The sequence below is a fragment of the Manis pentadactyla genome, chromosome 9 (genome assembly GCF_030020395.1).
Source record: "Manis pentadactyla isolate mManPen7 chromosome 9, mManPen7.hap1, whole genome shotgun sequence".
Taxonomy (NCBI): Eukaryota; Metazoa; Chordata; class Mammalia; order Pholidota; family Manidae; genus Manis; species Manis pentadactyla.
The window spans coordinates 47656938-47679349 of NC_080027.1; the positions used below are offsets into that span (position 1 = coordinate 47656938).

The window sequence follows — 22412 nt, forward strand, 5'->3', positions numbered from 1 at the left end:
AGAGGGAGGCACTCTTTGCTGAGAGGGCTCTGAAGAACCTACTCTGTGTGTTATTATTTCTTCTCCTTTCTTTCTCATTGTGTCCCTCACTTTCTCACTGTGGTCACTGTCCTACGGCTTCCCTCCTGTAGCCTTTATGGCTTCTCCCAAGGCTTCTAGGATACCTCCTGGGCCCAGAGCACAGAGGCTCAGACTCCCAGTTAACAGGCTGCTGCGAATGGCCCACACCATTTGCATCGGAAACCTCTCCGTCCCCTGGCCTCCTCATCTTGGAGAGCTGAGGCTCCCATCAAGGTCTTTCGGAATCCCCTACAGATGAGCTTTGCTTCATCTTCTATGAATGTTTCTAGTCAGGATGACTTTCTGTTCTTCTAAGATAAAGCATGAGCCTTCTGTATCTAGTTAGCTCAGTCACTGTTAGAACCCTCCAGAATTCCTGTTATTTTTTTCTTCTATTTGGCTGAAATCACTTTTGTATAATGACCTGATGTCCTGGGAATGTGGATTTTTTCAGAATTTTGCCATATCAGAACACTTTAAAGGTCTCTATACCAGATATATGAAAATCCCTGGATCCTCAAAACATAAGAAACCTTGACAGGCCATCTAATTGATTCCCTGATTCACATCCCAAGATGAAAATCCAATGTATTTTTTTAAGACTTCTCAAATTTCCTGGGTAACACTTTGGTTTTATAAAAATTTCAATTACCGTACTGCCAACTCCTTATCAGGCCTGTTAAGGCCCTTATGTGATATTGGCACAATCTTCTTCTCTCAGCATTAGCCACCACCATGTGGCAAAACCCCCGAGAATATGGATTCAGTGGAAGACTTTACTGGAGAAAGGTCATCACAGGCCAGCTAATTAGCCTCTCAGTTCCTTTCGTATCCCTGGCCCTTTCCTGCCTTGAGGCCTTCACACATGCTGTTCCCTCAGCCTGAAGTGCTTTTCCTTTTTCTTTTCCACACCCAGTTCCTTTGCAGGCTTAGTGCTCCAGCTAACACATCGCGGCCTCAGAACGGCCTCCCTGTCCACCTTATCTGAACTCTGTGCTCTCTGCTCCACTCCCTCCCACTCTAACTCTCTCACATGTTGACTTGCTTTCCCTTCTTCACAGGATTGAACTCTATTTCTAACTAAATGGTTATATTTGTTTGCTTATTGCCTATACCCCCTTGGGACTGTGAGTTCTGTGAGTTTAAAGACCACATCTGCTTTGTTTCTCCCTATTTATCTAACCCCTAGTGCAGGTCCTGGCATATGGCAGACTTTTTCCATGAATGCCTAACAGAAAAATTCATCAATATCAGGCCACTTTTCTTGCATTCTACTGACAAGAATGGCAAAGGGCCAAAAGTATAAACTAAGTAGAGCCTATTCTGATATGAGGCTGGTGGAATTTATCCCAGGTTTCACATTCATTAAGAACCTTACATTAGATTTTTGACCTTATCTCTGAACTAAGCAATTCATAGAGTCACAGATATTCACTGACAATTAAAAGATGCAGACAATCGTTGCACTTTAAATTTGGGTCCCATTACTGGGCACAACTCTAGTAAGTGGTACACTAGGATTCAATGTTGTAATTACTCTATGAGTAGCACAGTTCTATTAAGCTACCTGTTTTGCATGTTGAAAGCATTGGTTAGACGTGAACATTTAAAACATAATTTTTTGAATTTTTAAATTTATTTCTTCAGATTTTACTGACAGCTTTAGAATAGAAGTTGCATAGACCTCTCTCAACTTTGATGAGACTCTGAAACTAGATGTATTTTCCCTATTGAGATTTAATTATTGAAAATTATTATGTCCATGGCATCCATATATTTATCTAGACACATGTATTGAGCATCTGCTATGTACAGCATTCTATCTTATGTGCTGGTAAAGAAAAGATATAGCCCCGGCCTCCAAAGGTCCATAGTCTAGTTGGGGAAATAGACAAGAAGAGCCCTGATCACACACATCGGAGTGCTCAAATTGTCCTTTAGAAGATTAATCTGGCAAGAATGTATAAAATGCATGGGATGGGATGAAGACTGGATATAAGGGCCAGTGCAGGCCTGTAACACTGAGGGCTTGAACTCAGTTGGAATCAGGGAACAGAAAGAGGCATGGGATGTGAGCTGCTTTACAGAAAGTGTTGGTGGACATAGGCTCCTCTTAAAATATTTGAAGATGACACCAAGGTTTCAAACCTGTTTAATTTGGGAGCGGGTGGGAGGAAACAGGCTTGCTTCAGTGGATCCAACTGCACTTGACCTCGCAGCTCCACTGACCAAGGCCTGATGCCGTTACATCTTCGTTACCTCCCTCACTCTGGGAGCCTCTGAATCCTAGGCCAAGAAAGCCTCAGATCCCCATTCCTCCTGCTCTGTAGTCAGTGAACTGCATCTGTTCCCGGCTGAGATTTTCCTGCAGTTCAGAACAACCTGACTCTTTTCTCTCCATCACCAGGGGACTTTCCAAGAAAAAATCAAAGTCCCATCTCTCCTGTTTTCCCTGTCTTGACTTAAACCTAGTAAAGAAATCCATGATGGTTCTGAAATCACAGTTTGATTTTCTTTCCCCTCATTGTACCCCAAAGCGTTGTCAACAATCAGGGCCGAGTGGCGGCTAATAGCTGAGAGAAGCAGATTGTGTCAATATCACATAAGGGCCTTAACAGGTCTGATAGGGAGTTGGCAGTATGGTAATGGAATTTTTATAAAACCAAAGTGTTACATAGATTCTGAGTGCTGGTCCTTACACAGTCTGGCTGGAAGATGTGGGAAAAGTGAGGAGAAAGCTGCGGGGCAGAAGAGCTGCAGATCCTGGGCTGGAGAGCTGGGAGCATGGAAATAGCAAGTTTCCGCACTGAGGTCGAGAACATCAGCTTGGAGGCTGATAAGTATGAGGCCAAGTCAGGTTGACAGGCTCAGCTCAACTACCATCTCCATGACAGTTTCCCAAGCCAGAGGCCTTTTTTCTCCCTCTCTGGTTCTGTTTTTGAGTTTGCTGTGGAAAGTCTGCTTTACAGATTTTGTTAATCACCTTTGAAATTCGACTTTCTCCAGGTCCAGCCACCCATCATGCAGCTCAGGTCTAGAAAAGCCAAGGCCAGTCTTCGAGTTCTCTTTGCTCTTTCTTCCAGGACAGGGAAGCGGCTCCTGCCCACACTAAGGGGGAACAGGAGGCGGAGGGAGCCCCGAGTCCCAACACCAGCGGCCCATTTCTCTCAGACGGTGTGAGGCTGTGACTCCTTTACAGAGGACACAACCTCCCAGCTTCCTTATCACTGCCAGCTCTTCGAGCCCTTTCTTCCCTTCAATTCATTGTGTACAATAAGTCCTGAGACCACTCAAATTTAGGACTCCCCAGACCTTCTCAGGGGACTATCTGCTTCACATACAGATCGCCCCCTTGCACACTCGCCCAGGGCCACTCAGTGGCATTAAAACTCTAGACCCTTCTCCTGGTCAAACTATAATTTACTGGACTCCACTGGCCATTTTAGAGCCATGTCATCAGGGGTGGCAGGAGCCAGACACAACCTTCTGTTCCACATCACTCCTTTCTCTTGCTCAGGGTTTGCTTTTCTTCCTGTGTCCATGTGAGTAGCCCATGAGAGCTATGGAATACTGGTTTTCCATTTCCCCTACCTCATCTTCTCCTTCATATCTCCTTCAAGCAGATCCTCCCTGCTCTACTTTCTCATTTTGTAGCCAAGAGAGCTGCAAAGGTTAAGCAGGGAGGTGATGTGTTACCCTGGGTCCCTGGCTGCTCTGAGCTTCTCTAGTCTACTGCTCCCCAAGTCCAGGAATCTCTCTGTCTTGAAAAGAATGAAAGCTATTGAAAGGAAGCCCAAGGGAGTGAGAACTGTCATGGCCTGTTGCAGTCTGCTATCTGCCATTACCTGACAGTTGGATTCAACTCTTTTTCCAATAGTAAGTGTGGTTCTGAATGGAGTGTGGGGGTGGAGTGTTGGGAAATGAAACCAGTCATGTAAAATGTTTGGGTAGATAATAGTATTCATATCTGTGCTTGATTTTTAAAAAGAATCTTTGGCTCTGTTGGGGTTTTGAATAGAGATGTTCCGTGCAACTGGGTTCTAAAGGAATGGGATCTTGTTTTGGTCTTCAGAGTTCAGATCTTTCAGTGCCCTCCTATAACCACCCCTTCTACCTCCTGGCAATCCCTTGTGATTAGGAAGAGTAAAGAACAGAGGACTTATTTCTTTTTAGGTTTCATGCCTAAGAAAATGTACAGGTAGAACAGAATATGTTCCATTGCCAAACAGCCAAATTCATGTATTTTAAATTAAAGTTAAAATTTACATGGCAGGCCTAGTCCTACAGATTGAAGTTAAGAGAAAATGTTGCTGTGATGAATCTCAATGCAGTACTAAAGAACCTCAGGGGTAAGCTGTTATGCATAGAGAATCTTCTCAGCAACCACCCTGGGAGCCAAGTGGCAACAGAGTGGCAGGGGCAGGGGCTGGTGTAGACACCGGACTGTGTGTTTCCCACACCGCCGGTCCCAGTGGGCCTGAGGGAGCACTCTCAGTACTGAAACAGCATCACTAATCAGACAGCTCCCAGATGGCCCATCATAGGTGGGAACTGACTCCAGACCCCACTGTGGTCCTTGTTTGAATCCAGTTTGGAAAGAAAAGTCCATAGCAGAAGCCAGAGCTGGTCCTAGCTGTTTGTGGCTTCGGCATAGGGTCGGTTACTGCTGCCCCCTGCCAGACCTTGTTCCCGGAGATCCCAACAGAGTGAGATGACGGCTCTGCTCTAGCATCTGGACAAGGGAGTGGCCTGACTATTAGCACAGAGAGAAGTTTTAGGTATGTGACAGCATCCCCCTGAAAATTACAAGGTACAGAGAAAACTTAAGACTCTGTATTTCTCTATATGAAAATTTCACAACAGAAACTTTCAGACCACACAGTTTTTGTATGTGTCTGGGTTAGAATGGCAGACTGTTGGCTGTGACAAGTGTACGTGTCAACTGTGTGTCTGTGCTGCTGTTGTGCCATGTGGGTGATTAGTGAGCAGGAGTGTATTTTAGTATGAAGAGGAATGTTCTGCATAACCACATCTATGTGATAAGGGAGAATAATATCAAATATGTCTTGGGATCTGTTAATCCCAGTTTTACATCTTCATTTCATAGAGCAGACCTAAGAAAGGAAAAGAAGACAAATTCAAATGTTTACTCTGCCCCTCCAACTACTGACCAATCCCTCAGCTACAGCCCGGATGTTCCCTTTCACCTTCTAGTGGAGAGAGACTGTTATAATTAAGGTTACTGAGAGACTGCAGAAAATACAATATAATGGCTCTCTGAACTCTGAGCTGAAAACAAAAATAACCTTAAAAGCAACCTTGTATCTCATGACTGTTTCTCTCAATCTATGAGGACCCACAGAGACAAAGCAGATTTCAAAGAGAATTTCAGAGAAACTTATAACCCAAACTGATAAAGCTTGTGTGGTACAGAGCAGATTCTGTTAGCAAATATTTAATTAGCAAATATTTAATTTGCAAATATCAGCATCCTACCTTCTGGAATTGAATCCCTATACACACTCCTAGTAGCCTACCTTTAATTTGTACACCCTTTGTGTTTATTACAGAAATAAGACCGTTCCTCCCAATGCTGATCATCCATGTGGTATAACAGAAGCATACTTACACCTGTCACTAAGTGTCAGGGCCAGAACAATCCACTGCAATCAGACATAGCCTGTTACATATGTTCTCACAAGAGCAAAAATGGTGTTCTTGTGATGAAATTCTTTGATTTGAATCAATGAAAATTTACATCCTTTACAGTTTTCCCACCAAGAACTTTTCTGGGACTTAAAAAGTGGGGCAATGACAGGAAATTCGTGTTATTTAGAGAAAGATTCATTCTTCTTGAAACAACACATAGTTAACTATTTCAATTTCAGGATGAAGTGTTTTATATATATATATATATATATAAATACTTTTATCTTAAAACCCGTTTGTGCAAATGTTTACATTCCAGCAGCTGAATAAGCTTCTTTTATGTATATTAGTTTAGAAAGTGCATTAAGCCTGTAAAGCTCCAAGGTCACAGGTTCATAAAGTTCATTTCCTGATACCAAACCTCAGTTTTGAACTTCAACCCTTGGGGAGCAGCTTACTCACATTGATGAGCATTTTGAATTTAGGCCAAAAAAAGAAAAGCCCACAAATCTAAGCTTTTAACACTGTGAAACAGTCCACCTACATCCCAGGCACACGTTTCTGAAAGACCCACAGCTAATGAGGTTATAACTTTGTTCCCTTTTGCTCTTCACTCAAGGCATAATTCACTCCGAAGACAGCTCAACCTGTCAAACCCGGACTTCAATATCCAGCAGCTTCAAAAACAGGAACAGTTGACTGGAATTGGTCGAATTAAGCCAGAGTTATATAAGCAGAAGTCATTGGATAATGATGATGGGAAAAGGGGTAACAGCAAAGCCTGTGGGAAACTGAACTTCATTTTAAAATATGACTGTGACTTAGAGCAGCTCATAGTGAAGATTCACAAAGCTGTCAATTTGCCCGCCAAGGACTTTTCTGGGACTTCAGATCCTTACGTCAAGATCTATTTGCTTCCTGATCGGAAAACAAAACACCAGACTAAAGTTCACAGAAAGACCCTGAACCCTGTGTTTGATGAAGTGTTTTTGTTTCCAGTTTCATACAATGACCTTGCTGCACGGAAGCTTCACTTCTCTGTGTATGACTTTGACAGGTTCTCTCGCCATGACTTAATTGGCCAAGTGGTAGTGGAGCACTTCTTAGACTTGGCTGATTTCCCCAGGGAGTGCATCCTTTGGAAGGATATCGAATATGTCACCAATGTGAGTACAGCATTTCTTCATTTGGGGGAGGCTTCTTTGTTAGCATGAAAACAGACTGCTTACACCTTATTTTAATTTGGGGGTAAAGTATAAAATTCAGGTCAGTGTACATGTAACTATTGTTTCAGAGCCTCCTTTTGTCTTTCCAGAAAAGATACTTTCAAAAGTTTTCTCCTGATGCTTCCAAGAATTATTCATGAAACCATTATTAAAGAATAGCATTCTCTTTTCTACTTTGTAACTCTCAGCTATTCCCTAATAGATAGTAGATGTTATCTGCTCTCCTTACCACATTTTCTTTATACCTTTCTTAGGATGCTTGCACTAAATGGATCCTCATGTCCTATTACCTGTAATCTGCACCAAGAGACGATGGTCTGACTCTCTGAGGGCATAAGCCCTTGACCATGATCTCAGGTCAGCTCAGCTGCATTTCCCATGATCACATCTTCAACTTTAATCCCAGAAGTGAGAATGGTTGAGACGAGTTGGCACTATATTTTTAAATACAGAATCAAAGTTATATGGTGTTTAGTCTGAAAGGATCTGCAGATATTGGCAAAACTAATCTATAGAAGGTCAATCTAATTTAGAGCTCAGGAGATAGGGCAGAATGCTATGTGGTAATGCTGTATCCATGTTTACATTTTAAACACGAGATTACAGTGGTTATATTTTTACTCCATCTACATCCTTTTCACTGTCCTGTGGAGGTATATTGACACTCCTGAAATAGAAAGGAAACTGCACCTTCTTAAGTAGCTCTGATTTTTTTTTATTAAGGTATCATTGATACACAGTCTTCTGATGGTTTCACATACAAAACACAGTGGTTCAACATTCACCCATATTATCAAGACCTCACTCCCTCCATTGCAGTCACCGTCCATCAATGTAGTAAGATGTTATAGAGTCATTAATTGTATTATCTATACTGTACTACCATCCCAGTGACCTACCTATATTGTGATTGAGAATTATGGTGCCCCTTAATCCCCTTCTTCTCCACCCACTGTCCCCAACCTCTCCCCTTTGGTAACCACTAGTCCCTTCTTCATTTCTATGAGTCTACTGCTTTTTTTATTCCTTCTGTTTTGCTTTGTTTTTATACTTCACAAATGAGTGAAATTATTTGGTATTTGTCTATCTCTGTCTGACTTACTTCACTGAGCATAATACCCTCTAGATCCATCCGTGTTGTTGCAAATGGCAGGATTTCTTTTCTTTTTATGGCTGAATAATATTCCATTGTGTATATAAACCACCTCTTCTTTATCCATTCATCTATTGATGGACACTTAGGTTGCTTCCATATCTTGGCTATTCTAAATAGTGCTTTGATAAACATAGGGGTGCATATGTCTTTTTGAATCTGAGAAGTTGTTTTCTTTGGGTAAATACCTAGGAGTGGGCTTACTGGGTCAAATGGTATTTCTATTTTTAGTTTTTTCAGGAACCTCCATATTGCTTTCCACAACGGTTGAACTAATTTACATTCCCACCAGCAGTGTAGGAGGGTTCCTCTTTCTCCACATCCTCGCCAGCATTAGTTGTTCCTTGTCTTTTGGATGTTGGCCATCCTAACTGGTGTGAAGTGATATCTGCCATATATTTTTTAAGTTCCATTTTAAAAATTATTATTTGAGGCTGTTTGGACTGTGCTCTTTTCAATGTGACTTTGTACAGATACTGAGCATGAGGGTCTGAGATTTGCCAAGTTTGCTTTTTTATGATCTAGCATGTATATGACACAGTGTCTGTAACGTGCACATACAGATTAATGAGGGAAGAATGAGATGAATAGGTATGACTCCCCCTCAGCAGGAGAACAGAACATAAGCAGGACTTTTGCTGGTCCTTGCTGATTGTCCCCCTTCATCACACTCCCTCAGTCCACTCCTGACAAGAGGAAACCGCTACTCTGAGTTTTATTTATATTGTGACATATTTTCAAGACAATCTATTATTTGGTTTTTTCCACTTCTGCTTTTCATGGCTCTTCTTTGACTTTTATTTTCAGTCCACATTAATTATGGCATTTAGCAATAGACATGCATGTAGCTCTGATTCATGTATTTTCACTTCTGTATAACATTCTGTTGTGTTATGTATGACATTAGCTTTCTTATATTGATGATATTTGGGGTGTTATTAGTTTTGTATGTTACTGAATAACACCGCAAAGGACATTTTTCTTCTTTGAATGATTCTGAACATGCTGCTTTGAACATTCTGGTTCACATATGCAGTAATTTCTCTAGGTGAATTCTTGATATAGGTAAGGTACATACATGTTCAACTTCTATAGATAATGTCAAATTCTTTTTTACAGTGGCTGTACCAACTGATCCTCCCATCTATGTTCTCACCAACTCTTATAATTGTCACACTGTTAAACATGTGTGTGCATATATACATGTAAAATGGTATATAATTTTTATTTCCTTTGTTGCCGGGCTGATCATCTTTTGATATATTTATTGGTCATTCACATTTCCTTTCTTGTAAAATGCCTGTTCAACACTTTCTTCTATTTTTTCCTTATTGATGTTCTTTATATAGTCTGCATGCAAATACTATTTTGGCAATGTGCATTACAAAACATAATCTCTCAATTTAAGGCAGTCTTTGAACTCAGTGGATAGTGTCTTTGATCAATAGATGTTCTTACATTTAATATAGTAAAACAAGTCAATATTTTCCATTTTAAGTTAACACTTTGTGTCTTTTTTAAGAAACCCTTCCTTATCCTGTCGTAATTATATTGTCCATATTTTCTAGTAGAGATTTTAAAGTTTTGACTTTACTGTGATTTTAATCCACCAGAGCGAAATTGTTTGTGTAGTATAATACAGACATCCTGTCTTAGTCTGCTTGGGCTGCCATAACAAAATAGCATAGACTGGGTGGCTAAAATGACAAAATTTTTTTCTCAGATTCTTTTGAATTTTGTATATTAACAGTTATACTATAAATGAGTAAGGACAGTTTTGTTTCTCCTTTTCTTTTGACTTCTCCCCCTACTCCATCCCTTTGCTAACTTTATTGCATTTACCAGGACTGTCAATACAAAGGCCATTGGGTAATCTTTGGCTTGCTCCTGATCTAAAAAGGAATGCTTTGAATTTTCACCACTAGGTAGGACATTGGCTATAGACTTTGAAAACCTGAATGGATATTGAATTTTATCAGGTGATTTTTCTGGATTTTGTTGAGGTGATCATATGTTTTGCTATTTTTTTTGGTATCATTAATGTACAATTACATGAGCAACATTATGATTACTAGACTCCCCCCATTATCAAGACCCCACCACATACCCCATTATAGTCACTGTCCATCAGCGTAGTAAGATGCTATAGAGTCATTACTTGTTTTCTCTGTGCTATACTGCTTTCTCCATGCACCAACCCTACATTATATGTGCTAATCGTAATAACCCCTTTTCCCCCTTATCCCTCCCTTCCCACTCATCCTCCCCAGTCCCTTTCCCTTTGGTAACTGTTAGTCCATTCTTGGGTTCTATGAATCTGCTGCTGTTTTGTTCCTTCAGTGTTTTCTTTGTTCTTACACTCCACAGATGAGTGAGATCATTTGATACTTGTCTTTCTCTGCCTGGCTTATTTCACTGAGCTTAATACCCTCTACCTCCATCCATGTTGTTGTAAATGGTAGGATTTGTTTTCTTCTTATGGCTGAATAATATTCCATTGTGTACATGCACCACATCTTTTTCATCCATCCATTTAACCCCTTACCGGATATGTCATTTATGAATGTGTTCTCCCATACTGAGGGACACTTAGGTTGCTTCCATTTATTGGTTATTGTAAATAGTGCTGCAATAAACATAGGGGTGCGTATGTCTTTTTCAAACTGGGCTCCTGCATTCTTAGGGTAAATTCCTAGAAGTGGAATTTCTGGGTCAAATGGTATTTCTATTTTTAGTTTTTTGAGGAACCTCCATACTGCTTTCCACAATGGTTGAACTAATTTACATTTCCACCAGCAGGGTAGGAGGGTTCCTCTTTCTACACATTCTCGCCAACATTTGTTCTTGTTTGTCTTTTGAATATTGGCCATCCTAACTGGTGTGAGGTGATATCTCATTATGGTTTTAATTTGCATTTCTCTGATGATTAGCAATATGCAGCATCTTTTCATTTGCCTGTTGGCCATCTGAACTTCTTCTTTGGAGAAGTGTCTGTTCAGCTCCTCTGCCCATTTTTTAATTAGATTATTTGCTTTTTGTTTGTTGAGGTATGTGAGCTCTTTATATATTTTTTATCTTAACCCCTTATCAGATACATCATTTATGAATGTATTCTCCCATACTGTAGGATGTCTTTTTGTTCTACTGATGGTGTCCTTTGCTGTACAGAAGCATTTTAGTTTGATATAGTCCCACTTGTTCATTTTTGCTTTTGTTTCCCTTGTTCAGGGAGATATGTTCAGGAAAAAGTTGCTCATATTTATGTCCAAGAGATTTTTGCCTATACTTTTTTCTAAGAGTTTTATGGTTTCATGGCTTACATTCAGGTCTTAGATACATTTTGAGTTTACTTTTGTGTATGGGGTTAGACAATAATGCAGTTTCATTCTCTTACATGTAGCTGTCCAATTTTGCCAACACCAGCTGTTGAAGAGGCTGTCATTTCCCCATTGTATGTCCATGGCTCCTTTATCGTATATTAATTGATCATATATGTTTAGGTTAATATCTGGACTCTCTATTCTGTTCCACCGGTCTTTGGGACTATTCTTGTGCCAGTACAAGATTGTCTTGATTACTGTGGCTTTGTTTTAGAGCTTGAAGTTGGGAAGCGAGATGCCCACTGCTTTATTCTTCCTTCACAGGATTGCCTTGGATATCGGGGTTCTTTGTGGTTCCATATGAATTTTAGAACTCTTTGTTCCCATTTGTTAAAGAATGCTGTTGGTATTTTGAAAGGGATTGCATTGAATCTGTAGACTGCTTTACACAGGATGGCTATTTTGACAATATTAATTCTTCCTAGCCAAAAGCATGGGATGAATTTCCATTTATTAGTGTCCTTTTAATTTCTCTTAAGAGTGTCTTGTAGTTTTCAGAGTATAGGTGTTCCACTTCCTTGGTTAAGTTTATTCCTAGGTATTTTATTCTATTTGATGCAATTGTGAATGGAATTGATTTCCTGATTTCTCTTTCTGCTAGTTCATCACTAGTGTATATGCAACAGATTTCTGTGTATTAATTTTGTATCCTGTAACTGGCCCAGGGGTTTTGTTCTTGGGTAATTTTTTGATTACTGATTCAATTTCATTGCTGGTAATTGGTCTGTTTAGATTTTCTGTTTCTTCCTTGGTCAGTCTTAGAAGGTTGTATTTTTCTAGAAAGTTGTCCATTTCTTGTAGGTTATCCAGTTTGTTAGGATATAGATTTTCATAGTATTCTCTAAGAATTCTTATTAGAGATATTCAGATATTAGATCTCATAATTTTGGAGTGGATTCTTTAGGGTTTGTGATGTACAATATCATGTCATCTGCAAACAGGGACAGTTTGACTTCTTCCTTATCAGTCCGGATGCTTTTATTTCTTTGTGTTGTCTGATTGCCATGGTGAGGACCTCCAGTTCTATGTTGAATAAAAGTGGGGACAGTAGGCATCCTTGTCTTGTTCCCGATCTTAAAGGAAAAGCTTTCAGCTTCTCGCTGTTAAGTATAATGTTGTCTGTGAGTTTGTCACATACGGCCTTTATTATGTTGACATACTTGTCCTTTATACTCATTTTGTTGAGAGTTTTTATCATGAATGGATGTTGAATTTTGCTGAATGCTTTTTCAGCATCTATGGAGATGATCATGTCGTTTTTGTCCTTCTTTTTGTTGATGTGGTGGATGATGTTGATGGATTTTTGAATGTTGTACCATCCTTGCATCCCTGAGATGAATCCCACTTGATCATGGTGTATGATCCTCTTGATGTATTTTTGAATTCGGTTTGCTAATATTTTGTTGAGTATTTTTGCATCTATGTTCATCAGGATATTGGTCTGTAATTTTCTTTATTTGTGGTGTCTTTGCCTTGTTTTGGTATTAGAGGGATGCTGGCTTCATAGAATAAGTTTGGAAGTACTCCCACCTCTTCTATTTTTTGGAAAACTTTAAGGAGAATGGGTATTATATCTTCTCTAAATGTCTGATAAAATTCAGCAGTAAATCCATCTGGCCTGGGGGTTTTGTTCTTGGGTAATTTTTTGATTACCGATTCAATTTCATTGCTGGTAATTGATCTGTTTAGATTTTTCTGTTTCTTCCTTGGTCAGTCTTGGAAGATTGTATTTTTCTAGAAAGTTGTCCATTTTTTCCAAGTTATCCAGTTTTTTAGGATATAGATTTTTATAGTATTCTCTAAGAATACTTTGTATTTCTCTGGTGTCCATAGTGATTTGTCCTTTCTCATTTCTGATTCTGTTTATTTGTGTAGATTCTCTTTTTCTCTTAATAAGTCTGTCTAGGGGTTTATCTATTTTGTTTATTTTCTCAAAGAACCAGCTCTTGGTTTCATTAATTTTTTCTATTGTTTTATTCTTCTCAATTTTATTTATTTCTTCTCTGATCTTTATTATGTCCCTCCTTCTGCTGACTTTCCACCTCATTTGTTCTTCTTTTTCCAGTTCCAATAATTGTGAATTTAGACTATTCATTTGGGATTTTTCTTCCTTCCTTAAATATGCCTGGATTGCTATACACTTTCGTCTTAGAACTGCCTTCACTGCATCCCACAGAAGTTGGGGTGTTGTGCTATTATTTTCATTTGTCTCCATATATTGCTTGATCTCTGTTTTAATTTGGTCATTGATCCATTGATTATTTAGGAGGATGTTGTTAAGCCTCCATGTGTTTGTGAGCCTTTTTGTTTATTTGTGCAATTTATTTCTGGTTTTATATCTTTGTGATCTGAGAAATTGGTTGGTAGAATTTCAATCATTTTGAATTTACTGAGGCTCTCTTTGTGGCCTAGTATGTGGTCTATTCTGAAAAATGTTCCATGTCCACTTAAGAAGAATGTGTATCCTGCTGCTTTTGGGTGTAGAGTTCTGTAGATGTCTGTTAGGTCCATCTGTTCTAGTGTGTTGTTCAGTGCCTCTGTGTCCTTACTTATTTTCTGTCTTGTTGATCTGCCCTTTGGAGTGAGTGCTGTGTTGAGGTCTCCTAAGATGAATGCATTGCATTCTATTTCTTCCTTTAATTCTGTTAGTATTTGTTTCACATATCTAGGTGCTCCTGTGTTGGGTGCATAGATATTTATAATGGTTATATCCTCTTGTTGGAATGAGCCCTTTATCATTATGTAATGTCCTTCTTTATCTCTTCTTACTTTCTTTGATGTCTATTTTGTCTGCTACAAGTACTGCAACACCTGCTTTTTCTCCCTATTGTTTACATGAAATATCTTTTTCCATCCCTTCACTTTTAGTCTGTGTATGTCTTTGGGTTTGAGGTAAGTCTCTTGAAGGCAGCATATAGATGGGTCTTGCTTTTTTATCCATTCTATGGCTCTGTGTCTTTTGATTGGTACATTCAGTCCATTTACATTTGGTTGATTATCGATAGATATGTACTAATTGCCATTGTAGGCTTTGGATTTGTCATTACCAAAGGTTCAAGGGTAGCTTCTTTACTATCTAACAGTCCAACCTAACTCACTTACTATGCTATTATAAACACAGTCTAATGATTCTTTATTTCTCTCTCTTCTTTTTCTTCCTCCTCCACTCATTATACGTTACGTGTTTTATTCTGTATTCTTTTGTGTTTCCCTTGACTGATTTTTGTGGGTAGCTGATTTTATTTTGCATTTGCTTAGTATGGTTGGTCTACTTTCTTTGCTGTGGTTTTATTTTCTCTGATGACACGTATTTAGCCTTAGGAGCACTTCCATCTAGAGTGGTCCCTTTAAAATACACTGTAGAGATGGTTTGTGGGAGGTAAATTCCCTCAACTTTTGCTTATCTTGGAATTGTTTAATCCCTACTTCAAATTTAAATGATAATCTTGCTGGATATAGTATTCTTGGTTCAAGGTCCTTCTGTTACATTGCATTGAATATATCATGCCATTCTCTTCTGGCCTGTAAGTTTTCTGATACGAAGTCTGATGAAAGCCTGATGGGTTTTCGTTTGCAGGTGATCTTTTTTCTCTCTCTAGCTGCTTTTAATTCTCTGTTTTTGTCTCTGATCTTTGCCATTTTAATTATTCTATGTCTTGGTGTTGTCCTTCTTGGGTCTCTTGTGTTGGGACTGTGGACTTCCATAGACTGAGAGACTATTTCCTTCCCCAGATTGGGGAAGTTTTCAGCAATTATTTCTTTGAAGACACTTTCTGTCCCTTTTCCTCTCTCTTCTTCTTCTGGTACCCCTATAATGTGAATATTGTTCCCTTTGGATTGGTCACACAGTTCTCTTAATATTCCTTCATTCCTGGAGATCCTTTTATCTCTCTCTGCCTCAGCTTCTTTGTATTCCTGTTCTCTGATTTCTATTCCATTAACAGTCTATTGCACCTCATCCAGTCTGCTCTTAAATCCTTCCATTGTTTGTTTCATTTCTGTTATCTCCCTCTGGAATTCATCCCTTAGCTCTTGCATATTTCTCTGTAGCGCCATTAGCATGGTTATGACTTTTATTTTGAATTCTTCTTCAGGAAAATTGGTGATTTCAGTCTCAGCAGGCCCTTTCTCTGGTGTTCGAAGTATTTTTGACTGAGCAAGGTTCTTCTGCCTTTTCATGGTGAGGGAAGTGATCACCGGTGTGTAGTCTGTGTGTCAGCTAGGAGAACAAAGTCCCTTGCTGCTTGCTGGTCTCATTGCCTGTCTCTGCTGCCTGTGCTGGTGCACTGCACACAGGGCAGCCTATGGGTTAATCCCCTGAGCTGCCATTGGCAAGGCAGCCGTCCAGATCTCCTACAGTACTTGTGGGGGCCACATGCTAATGGCATGCGTTCTTCCATGAGAATGGCACCGCTTTGTGCTTTTTGGACTCTGCACTGGTCTCTGCTGCATGTGTCAGGCAACCGCACACAGAGAGCACCCTCTGGGTTGATCCCCTGAGCTCCTGTGGGTGGGTCAGCCCTTGGGATGGCCCAGGCCAATGGCAGTGGTTGCAGATGATCAGTGCGTGTTCGCCACGAGAACAGAGGCTTACGTACTTCCTGGACTCCGTGCTGCTTTTCTTTGCTTGTGCCAGTCAAGCAGGTGCAGGGGGCAGCCTCTGAGTTAATCCCCTGAGCTCGCATGGGCAAGGCAGCCCTCAGGATAGCCTAAGACACTGGTGGTGGTTGTGGGAGATCAGCACATTTGTCATGAGAACAGAGCCCCTGCCTGCTTTGCGTACTCTGTGCTGGTTTCCTCTACCTGTGCTAGTCAGCCGTGTGCAGGGGGCAGCCTCTGGGTCAATCCTCTGAGCTGCCATGGGTGGGGCAGCTCTTGGGATGGCCCAGGGCAATGGCGGGGTTGCAGGTGAAGAACGCCTGTTCACTGCAAGAATAAAGCCCCTTTGTGCCTTCCGGACTCTGCGCTGGTCTCTGCTGTCTGTGTCGGTCAACTGCAGGCAGGGGGCAGCAGCTGTGTCTGGCCCAGTTAGGCACGCACTGGAAGATGCCTCTGTGTGGTTGCTGTGGGCAGGGCTGCTCCCTGCCTGCTCTACAGCAATGGCGTGTCTCCTGGTTCACTTGAGTGCTGGCATGGGGGAATGAATGGCAGGCTGCTTGTCATTGTGAGGGGCTTCAGAGCTGTGTTGCCACCCAGAGGGTTAGGAGCCTGAAGTTCCTTAAAGTTGCCAGCCTGCTGGGCTGAGTGTGCCAGTATGATTTTGTCCATCTGTTAAACCCTTGACCCTTTGAGACTTTTTTTTTTTTGTAGATAATTATTTTTTATTGAAGGGTAGTTGACACACAGTATTACATTACATTAGTTTCAGCTGTACAACACAGTGATTCAACATTTATATACATGATAATTCTAGGTACCAGCTATCACCATACCAAGTTGTTACCATATTCTAACTATATTCCTTATGCTATACATTACATCCTGGTTACTTATTTATTTTACATTTGGAAGTGTGTACTTTTTGTGTGTGTGTGTGTGAGGGCATCTCTCATACTTATTGATCAAATGGTTGTTAACAACAATAGTATTCTGTATAGGGGAGTCAATGCTCAATGCACAATCATTAATTCACCCTAAGCCTAATTTTCACCAATCTCCAATCTTCTGAGACATAACAAACAAGTTCTTACATGGAGAACAAATTCTTACATAGTGAATAAGTTACATGGTGAACAGTACAAGGGCAGTCATCACAGAAACTTTTGGTTTTGCTCATGCATTATGAACTATAAACAGTCAGTTCAAATATGAATACTCATTTGATTTTTATACTTGGTATATATGTGGATACCACATTTCTCTCTTTATTATTATTATTTTTAATAAAATGCTGAAGTGGTACATAGATACAAGATAAAGGTAGAAAACATAGTTTAGTGTTGTAAGAGAGCAAATGTAGATGACCAAGTGTGTGCCTGTAGACTATGTGTTAATCCAAGCTAGACAAGGGCAATAAAACATCCACGTATGCAGAAGATTTCTCTCAGAACAGGGGGGGTGAGGTTCTAAGCCTCACCTCTGTTGATCCCCAATTTCTCACCTGATGGCCCCCCTGCAACTGTGCCTGTCTTAGGTTGTTCCTCCCTTGAGGAATCTTACCCATCTCTGGCTAACCAGCCATCTTCCGGGGCCATACAGGGAAATGTAAAGTTGGTAAGTGAGAGAGAAGCCTTATTGTTTGAAAAGGTTAGCTTTTCACTTCTTTGCATATTTATGCCCTGTAGCTTCTATGCCCAGCATTTGTCTTGAGGTATCTTTACCACTTGGGAGAATTATGATACTAGGTAAATTTGATTTGAGGCACAAATTCTATTTAAGGGTTGTAATTAGGAAGGAAGAAGAAAAGCTATAGAAGTAGCAGGCGGAAGAAAACATGGGAAGATTGATTATTTCTTTGACATATCTTCTTGTAGAGTAACTTCAGCATGTATAGGTTTTAAGCTACTACTTAAATTGCGCACACACACTAACATAATAGGAGTATAGTTACATAACCAAAGCATACCTGTAATTACCAGCCGTCTCCACTGAAACCAAGAAAACCAGTTAGGCACCTTAGGCATTTGTGAAAACTTATCTATGATATGGTGGATATTGTCCAACTGAACTTGAACAGTCTGAGAGAAATCAGACAAATTAAAACAACCCATTCCTGGGAACTGTTCACATCCCATATGTTCTCTTAACAGTAAATAGTCTGTAATTGTAAGATTTTGGAGTGCTACAATTTGCACTTCTCCTAATTCTTAGTTGAGTTCCAACAGTATAGATCCAGTCAAATTTGTTGTTTTACTGTATGCACAGGCCAGCTTAGATATCTCCTTCTTCATTCCCATGGCAAGTCCAGGAACTGGTGGGATGAGTGCATCTATACCTGTAGCAGTGCGTGAATCTTTGTTGGGGATTTTGATGATCATCTTCTGGCATGAGTCTTCCAGAGAGTGCTGATGTTGGAAGTTCTTTTTCATATCGTATCTTAGTTCATTTTTGGGGTAGCCAAATTAGGCTTTGATCCTCCATATAAACAGAAACAGACCCATTGCCTACACTTTTATATGCCCTTTATACCCTTGTGTAGCACTCATTGGAGGTCACCACACAGGAACTGTCTTTTTTTTTTTTGATATCATTAATCTACACTTACATGATGAATGTTATGTTTACTAGGCTCTCCCCTATACCAGGTCCCCCCTATAAACCCCTTTACAGTCACTGTCCATCAGCATAGCAAATGTAGAATCACTACTTGCCTTCTCTGTGTTGTACAGCCCTCCCCTTTCTCCCACCCTCCATGCATGCTAATCTTAATACCTCCCTTCTTCTCCCCCCCTTATCCCTCCCTACCCACCCATCCTCCCCAGTCCCTTTCCCTTTGGTAACTGTTAGTCCATTCTTGAGTCCTGTGATTCTGCTGCTGTTTTGTTCCTTCAGTTTTTCCTTTGTTCTTATATTCCACAGATAAGTGAAATCATTTGGTATTTCTCTTTCTCCGCTTGGCTTGTTCCACTGAGCATAATACCCTCCAGCTCCATCCATGTTGCTGCAAATGGTTGGATTTGCCCTTTTCTTATGGCTGAGTAGTATTGCATTGCGTATATGTACCACATCTTCTTTATCCATTCATCTATTGATGGACATTTAGGTTGCTTCCAATTCTTGGCTATTGTAAATAGTGCTGCGATAAACATAGGGGTGCATTGGTCTTTCTCAAACTTGATTGCTGCATTGTTAGGGTAAATTCCTAGGAGTGCAATTCCTGGGTCAAATGGTAAGTCTGTTTTGAGCATTTTGATATACCTCCATACTGCCTCCCACAATGGTTGAACTAACTTACATTCCCACCAGCAGTGTAGGAGGGTTCCCCTTTCTCCACAGCCTCACCAACATTTCTTGTTGTTTGTCTTTTGGATGGCAGCCATCCTTACTGGTGTGAGGTGATACCTCATTGTAGTTTTAATTTGCATTTCTCTGATAATTAGCGATGTGGAGCATCTTTTCATGTGTCTGTTGGCCATCTGTATTTCTTTTTTGGAGAACTGTCTGTTCAGTTCCTCTGCCCATTTTTTAATTGGGTTATTTGTTTTTTGTTTGTTGAGGTGTGTGAGCTCTGTATATATTCTGGACGTCAAGCCTTTATTGGATCTGTCATTTTCAAATATATTCTCCCATACTGTAGGGTTCCTTTTTGTTCTATTGATGGTGTCTTTTGCTGTACAGAAGCTTTTCAGCTTAATATAGTCCCACTTACTCATTTTTGCTGTTGTTTTCCTTGCCCGGGGAGATATGTTCAAGAAGAGGTCACTCATGTTTATGTCTAAGAGGTTTTTGCCTATGTTTTCTTCCAAGAGTTTCATGGTTTCATGACTTACATTCAGGTCTTTGATCCATTTTGAGTTTACTTTTGTATATGGGGTTAGACAATGGTCCAGTTTCATTCTCCTGCATGTAGCTGTCCAGTTTTGCCAGCACCATCTGTTGAAGAGACTGCCATTCGCCATTGTATGTCCATGGCTCCTTTATCAAATATTAATTGACCATATATGTCTGGGTTAATGTCTGGATTCTCTAGTCTGTTCCATTGGTCTGTGGCTCTGTTCTTGTGCCAGTACCAAATTGTCTTGATTACTATGGCTTTATAGTAGAGCATGAAGTTGGGGAGTGAGATTCCCCACTACTTTATTCTTCTTTCTCAGGATTGCTTTGGCTATTCGGGTTCTTTGCTGGTTCCATATGAATTTTTGAATTATTTGTTCCAGTTCATTGAAGAATGTTGTTGGTAGTTTCATAGGGATTACATCAAATCTGTATATTGCTTTGGGCAGGATGGCCATTTTGACGATATTAATTCTTCCTAGCCATGAGCATGGGATGAGTTTCCATCTGTTAGTGTCCCCTTTAATTTCTCTTAAGAGTGACTTGTAGTTTTCAGAGTATAAGTCTTTCACTTCTTTGGTTAGGTTTATTCCTAGGTATTTTATTTTGTTTGATGCAATTGTGAATGGAGTTTTTTTCCTGATTTCTCTTTCTGTTGTTTCATTGTTAGTGTATAGGAAAGCCACAGATTTCTGTGTTTTGATTTTGTATCCTGCAACTTTGCTGTATTCCGATAGCAGTTCTAGTAGTTTTGGGGTGGAGTCTTTAGGGTTTTTTATGTACAGTATCATGTCATCTGCAAATAGTGACAGTTTAACTTCTTCTTTACCAATCTGGATTCCTTGTCTTTTTTTTTGTTTTGTCTGATTGCCATGGCTAGGACCTCCAGTACTATGTTAAATAACAGTGGGGAGAGTGGGCATCCCTGTCTAGTTCCCGATCTCAGAGGAAATGCTATCAGCTTCTCACTGCTCAATATAATGTTGGCTGTGGGTTTATCATAGATGGCCTTTATTATGTTGAAGTACTTGTCCTCTATTCCCATTTTGCTGAGAGTTTTTATCATGAATGGATGTTGAACTTTGTCAAATGCTTTTTCAGCATCTATGGAGATGATCAGGTGGTTTTTGTATTTCTTTTTGTTGATGTGGTTGATGTTGTTGATGGACTTTCGAATGTTGTACCATCCTTGCATCCCTGGGATGAATCCCACTTGGTCATGGTGTATGATCCTTTTGATGTATTTTTGAATTCTGTTCGCTAATATTTTATTGAGTGTTTTTGCATCTACGTTCATCAGGGATATTGGTCTGTAGTTTTCTTTTTTTGGTGGGGTCTTTGCCTGGTTTTGGTATTTGGGTGATGTTAGCTTCATAGAATGAGTTTGGGAGTATCCCCTCCTCCTCTATTTTTTGGAAAACTTTAAGGAGAATGGGTATTATGTCTTCCCTGTATGTCTGATAAACTTCCAAGGTAAATCCATCTGGCCCGGGGGTTTTGTTCTTTGGTAGTTTTTTGATTACCACTTCAATTTCGTTGCTGGTAATTGGTCTGTTTAGATTTTCTGTTTCTTCCTGGATCATTCTTGGAAGGTTGTATTTTTCAAGGAAGTTGTCCATTTCTCCTAGGTTTCCCAGCTTGTTAGCATATAGGTTTTCATAGTATTCTCTAATAATTCTTTGTATTTCTGCGGGGTCCGTTGTGATTTTTCCTTTCTTGTTTCTGATACTGTTGATGTGTGTTGACTCTCTTTTCCTCTTAATTAGTCTGGCTAGAGGCTTATCTATTTTGTTTATTTCCTCGAAGAACCAGCTCTTGGTTTCATTGATTTTTGCTATTGTTTTATTCTTCTCAATTTTATTTATTTCATCTCTGATCTTTATTATGTCCCTCCTTCTGCTGACCTTAGGCCTCATCTGTTCTTCTTTTTCCAATTTCGATAATTGTGACATTGGACCATTCATTTGGGATTGTTCTTCCTTTTTTAAATATGCTTGGATTGCTATATACTTTCCTCTTAAGACTGCTTTTGCTGTGTCCCACAGAAGTTGGGGCTTAGTGTTGTTGTTGTCATTTGTTTCCATATATTGCTGTATCTCCATTTTGATTTGGTCATTGATCCATTGATTATTTAGGAGCGTGTTGTTAAGCCTCCATGTGTTTGTGCGCCTCTTTGCTTTCTTTGTACAGTTTATTTCTAGTTTTATGCCTTTGTGGTCTGAAAAGTTGGTTGGTAGGAGTTTAATCTTTTGGAATTTACTGAGGCTCTTTTACTGGCCTAGTATGTGGTCTATTCTGGAGAATGTTCCATGTGCACTTGAGAAGAATGTGTATCCTGTTGCTTTTAGATGTAGAGTTCTGTAGATGTCTATTAGGTCCATCTGCTCTACTGTATTGTTCAGTGCTTCCGTGTCCTTACTTATTTTCTGCCCGGTGGGTCTATCCTTTGCGGTGAGTGGTGTGTTGATGTCTCCCAGAATGAATGCATTACAGTCTATTTCCCCCTTTAGT

At 40.0% G+C, this 22412-nt stretch overlaps 1 protein-coding gene across 4 annotated transcripts in view; it reads left to right on the forward strand.

Annotated features, from left to right (window-relative positions):
* Nucleotides 1-22412, forward strand: part of SYT9 (synaptotagmin 9) — a 206492-nt gene that overhangs the window by 54574 nt on the left and 129506 nt on the right. For all 4 annotated transcript variants that reach the window (XR_005025668.2, XM_036889624.2, XM_036889612.2 and 1 more), the window contains exon 3: nt 6329-6875. Coding sequence is in view for 3 of the 4 variants with exons in the window: in XM_036889624.2 (XP_036745519.2) it covers nt 6329-6875 (547 nt within the window). In the remaining variant the exon portion in view is untranslated. The remainder of the gene's footprint in view (nt 1-6328; nt 6876-22412) is intronic.